The sequence below is a fragment of the Galeopterus variegatus genome, unplaced genomic scaffold, assembly GCF_000696425.1.
Source record: "Galeopterus variegatus unplaced genomic scaffold, G_variegatus-3.0.2 Scaffold454, whole genome shotgun sequence".
Classification (NCBI taxonomy): domain Eukaryota; kingdom Metazoa; phylum Chordata; class Mammalia; order Dermoptera; family Cynocephalidae; genus Galeopterus; species Galeopterus variegatus.
Genome location: NW_007726565.1, coordinates 196,714 through 201,757, shown reverse-complemented (window position 1 = coordinate 201,757; position 5,044 = coordinate 196,714). Strand labels below are relative to the sequence as shown.

General features: G+C 61.9%; 1 protein-coding gene across 2 annotated transcripts in view; it reads left to right on the top strand.

Moving 5' to 3' along the window:
• Positions 1-284: 284 nt before the first annotated feature.
• Positions 285-5,044, top strand: part of TRABD (TraB domain containing) — an 18,139-nt gene continuing 13,379 nt past the window's right edge. The window contains exon 1 of one of the 2 annotated variants that reach the window (XM_008568949.1): positions 285-529. In XM_008568949.1, coding sequence (XP_008567171.1) covers positions 458-529 — 72 coding nt within the window. In that variant the 5' untranslated portion in view covers positions 285-457. The remainder of the gene's footprint in view (positions 530-5,044) is intronic. The other variant, XM_008568948.1, reaches the window with a different exon arrangement.

Here is a 5,044-nt window from a genome sequence, read left to right as displayed (position 1 = left end):
CAGGAGGCCGGCCCGAGCGCTGGGAGGGAGCGCGGGGCCACCTCCTCTAGCGCGGCCTGCTGGGCGAGGCCCCCGGGGGACATTGTGCGGACGGGGCTGGCTGACGAGGCCCAGGGCAGGGAGGGTCCGCCGGCCCGCTCTGGGGCACGGGGCACGGGGGCGCAGGAGCGGTGCGCGTGAGTCGCTGTGTTCCCGGCTGTTTGCAGATGCTCCGCTCCCAGAGAAGGAAAGCCTGTACCCGGCAGAGCCCACCCTGGCAGGGCTTCCCTCTGGGGGGCCGTTTCACGTCTGCTCGCCCCCCGCCGTCCCCGCCGTGGCCCCCCTGTCGCCAGCCAGCCTGGGCAAGGTGGACCCCCTCGCCATCCTGAGCCGAAACGCCACTCACCCCCTGCTCCACATCAACACGCTGTATGAGGCCCGGGAGGAGGAGGAAGGGGGTCCCCGCGTGCCCCCGGACATGGGCGACCTCATCGCCATACCCCCCCCACAGCAGATCCTCATTGCCACCTTCGACGAGCCGCGAACAGTTGTGAGTACTGTGGAGTTTTGAGGGAACGGGACTGCCCAGGCCGCCAAAAGCCGTGGTGCATGACGTGGTGTGGCCCGGCCGGCGGCCTCCTGGCTGACCCCAGCGCCATGCCACGCGGCCTCTGCTTTGCTCGGCCCTGCCCACATCCCCCCAGCCTCCTGTCCCCATGCCAAGGGGCTCGGCACCTCTACCACCCACTCGACAGGGGAGCCCGGTCCCCAATGGCATCGTCCTGGCACTGATGCGGGCTGGGTCAGGCAGGGGCCCCAGGAGAGCCAACCCCCACCCCCTGCATCGGGCACTCAGCTATGCGTGCTGGCCTGTGGAGGAAGAGTTTATTTTTTTATTCAATTTTGTCCTGGGCAGGACAACCCAGCTCTCCCAGCCCAGAGCAAGGAGGAGGCTGGGGATGGTGGCACCTGCTGGGACAGGCCATGCCACTGGCCTTGTGCTCAGGGGTGTGCTCCCTGCAGGGACCTGATGTCCTCAGGTGGGAGGGGACGAGGTCGCCCTCAGGTCAGAGATCAACATGCACTTTCTCCTTGTAGCCTGACATACATTTTATTTTACTATGATTACTGTGACTAACGACCATATTTATCATCAGGAGACTTTGGATGAGTCTAAAACAAGATAGCGTGTAAGTGTGTGTGAGCAGAGGTGGGCGTGAGCGTGGGCAAGAGGGTGCACGCGTGCGACGGTGTGAGAGCAAACGTGAATGTGCACGTGCCTGAGTGAGCATGTGCATGCGAGTGTGTGAGTGCACGTGAGCACGAGTGCCCTGTGCCGGTGTCCAGGCAAGTGTGAGCACAGGCACAGGGCGAGTGAGCATGTGTGAGCCCAGGTGTGGACACCAGTGTGCAAGCAAGGGAAGGAGTCTGACGCAATAACCATGTCCCCCACCCGGGCCCCAGCTGCAGGCTGAGATCCCACGCTGCTTCCGTGGGCGCCCAGGCCGTGTGCTGGACCCGCCCCTATTACCTCAGCCCCGCGGCCACATGATGCAGTATTAACAAGGTAGCACTGAGCATATCAATAAATATTATTCTGATAATCACCTGTGCTCCTGCTGAGGCCACCGCCTCCCTGCGTTCGGGGCCTCCTGCCCAGCCTCCACACCCTCCCCCAGCTCATCAGCATCATCGTGGAGGGGATAGTGGGGCAGAGGCTGCCTTCCCAGGGTGCAGGGGCCTCAGGCCTTCCCCAGAATTGTGAGGAGAGGAGCATGGGGTGCGGGTATGTGGGCCATGGGAAACGCCTGCTGCACCCACAGCGAGGCCAGAGCGTGTGGTGGTCACTCTTAGAGCAGGACACATCATGATTCAGGCTCTGGACACAGAGAGCACTCAGGTGGGACCCTGCTCCCCAGGGCACACTAGCTCAGGGGAGGCAAATGAATGAAACCCCCAGGAAGACCACCCATCAGTCAGAGGCTTGCAGGGGAGGGTCAGTGTCAGGTACAGTACTAGGGAATGGAGAGCTGGCAGGATCCAGGAAGGCTTCCTGGAGGAGGCACCCTTGGTTTGGTGTGGGATGCTCATAACATCACAGGGGCAGGGGACCCCTTCAATGCCAGGCCAGGACTTGGTGAACAAGGCTGGTCCCATGGGTGCCCCATGCAGCCAGACACCTGCCCTGCAGGCCACAGTAGGTGACCCCAAGGGTCTGAGCAGAGATTCATCGGAGGCAGTCAGCTGGGGCAGAAACCCTGTGGGGGCTAGAGCAGGGTGGGAGGTTTAGGCCACAAATTGCAAGGGTGGGGTTCAGCTGAAATCAGAGTGGGCCCCCTCTTGACTGGCCTGGGCCTCCTGGAAGCCCCCTCCCCCAGCAGCCCTGGAACAGCCCTGGGGTGGGCAGGGCAGGGCTCCCAGGAGTCAGGACGAGGTGTCCATCTTCCACTGCTTTGGCCCAGAGTGTAGGGTCACCACAGCCCAAGCACATGGGGACATAGGCTGGAGGCCCCATCCCACCCTGTTTTTTTTTGTTGTTGTTGTTTTTCCTTTTTGTCTTTTTTCGTGACCAGCAACAGGATCGCAACCCTCGTTGTCGCGCCTGCACCGCGCTCAACCAGTGAGCGGACCGGTCTCTATATGGGATCCGAACCCTCAGGGGGAGCGCCGCCATGCTCCCAAGTGCCGCACTCTACCAAGTGCGCCACCGGGCCGGCCCCCACCCTGTGTTTTAAAATGTAGGTTTCATTAGTATTCATGATGGAGAAGCCAATATCTGTAGACAACTGTCATTGAAAAGACAGTTTGTTACTCACAGATCCTATGAGCAAGGGCACCCACGCCACACAGGCCCACGCGGGGAAGCACCAGGGCTGGTCACGGGCAGAGGGAGTGAGGGGGAATGTGGGCAGAGCCTTTACTGTGGTTCCCACGGGAAGAGACGGGCAAGGCAGTGTCAGCAGGCTTAGGACCGGCCAGTTTGAGTAACGCTGGCAGGTGCTGGGGCCTGGGGTTGGCCCTGGGGTGAGGAGGGCAGGTGGATGGTGGCCTGAATGTGAGAGCCCATGGTGGGGAGGTGTGGAGTCTGGATGGGAAGTGGTTTGCTAACTCTAGGAATTAGCCAGCACTGGGAGGGGCAGCCTCTTGAGGATTAGCAAGTCCCCAAATGCCAAAGCATGAGGAATGCAGAAAATAAAAAGTGTGGTTAATACAGCCTGTCCTCAGAAAGCTCACCCCCTACCTGACCCAGGACACCCTCTCTGCCTGGCACCCTGGGTGGCACTCAGCATTCCCATACATCCAGGGAGGAAAGGGACCCAAGTACCCCAGGAACTCTGAGCGACCTGGTCCTGCCAGGAAGGATGAGACCCAGCCGCTGGCAGCACCCCTCTTGGTCTGACACCTGTAGACTGGCTCCATCATGATGGTGACCCAGGCACAGGGCTGAGGTGACCCGGGGAGCCCAAGGGATGCTGACCCCAGCTGGCAATGTTTGTCACCAGCTTCCTTGCTACTTCCCAATTAGAGCTAGGGTCCAGCCCAGCCCTGGGACTGTACCCACCCTTACACATCCACCCTGCCCGCCTTTATGTGGGGCACAGCTAAGCTCTGCACCTGTCACTCCTGCCTCAGTGGTAGCGCCAGCTCACCCTGCATGCCCCAGTGGCTCAGCTCAGAGTGGGACACAGTCACACTGTGGGGGTGCTCACTGGTCTGTGCAGGGTCCAGTTCCTGCACTTTCCCCCACAGGCCCAGTTTCCCAGCCAATTAAGCCGCTTCTGTGTCTTCAGTGGGACCAGGGCGAAGGGTAGCAGCCACCCCGCCCATGCTTGTCCTGTCTGGGAAGAGGTTTGTGCTGCGAGTGAACACGCCGCCCTTTGTTGTGTGGAGCTGACCCTTTCCTGGGAAGGAGAGGGCCCAAGTCAGTATCCTGCAGAAGCGAATGTCCTAGTGCAGGTGCAGGGGACACCAGCAACTCCTACCTCTCCCAGGCAGATGCTGCCACCTTGTCCTCAGACTGACCCTCCCTTGCTCCGGGTAATGGTCCTGGAAGCCGGTGGACAGAGGCCTGAAAGGATAGTGCTGGGCCCCTGGGGTTGGGAAGGGCTGAGCGAGCCCAAACCCCCTTGCCCTCCTGGGGCTCCTCCAACCTCTGCCCCAGGCTCCTGCTTCTGTGGGACCTGTTAGGTTCAAGATGATTCATCCTACTCCACAGTGAACCCAGCCGTTCCTTGATGTCCACCTCCCAAAGCCGGCTAGGGACCAAGGAGGCCCTTCCCCTAGGCAGCACAAATGGCTTTAAATTGAGTTCGTTTACTCTTCTAAGGGCCCCAGGCCCACCCTCCGGCATCGCACAGGCCTCTGGCCACTGCTGCTCTGGCCGTGTTGGCCCCTTGCCCCCATGTTCCTCCAGAAGCCCTCCCCTGGCTGCTCAGATAAGCAAAGGGGCTTCCACACGGCCAGTCCCCAAAACTGCAATGTCGGGGTGCACTTCCTCCGCCTCATTCCCATAGTGTTAGGGACAGAACCTGCCCCGGAGAGAAGCTCGCTCGGGAACATCTTTAAACACACGCGTGTACCCGGCATGCTGCTGTCCCCGCGCAGCCTGAGGTGCGGGTGGTGGCCCGGCCGAGTCTGTCTCAGTTTCCCCTCCGGCATGGACCCCCAAACCCCCACGGCTCGCTCTCTGCTTTTTTGCCCCTCGCAGCCCAGTGTGGCCCTTCAGGGACCCCGGCAGGACATCGGGGGGGCACTTGTAGCTCTCCCTCCCCTGCCCACTGCCCACGGGGGCCAGGGTCTCAGGCACCTTCGTCTCCCCAGTAGGCCGCTCTGAAACGCCATCCCAGCCTCCCTCTCAAGGGAGAGCAGGGGCTTCAGGGGAACCCCGCACCCCTGCAGACAGCCAGGGTCGGGACCCAGGCCTCGGGCTACCGGGCCACAGCAGCCCCGCGCCGGACGCTTCAGCCAGATTCACCCCAGACCCTGGGAAGTGAGCCGGGGTGGGTTTCGGTGACGCTCCGGCAAACAGGCGGGGCGGGAGGACCACGGCAGTGAACGACGAGGA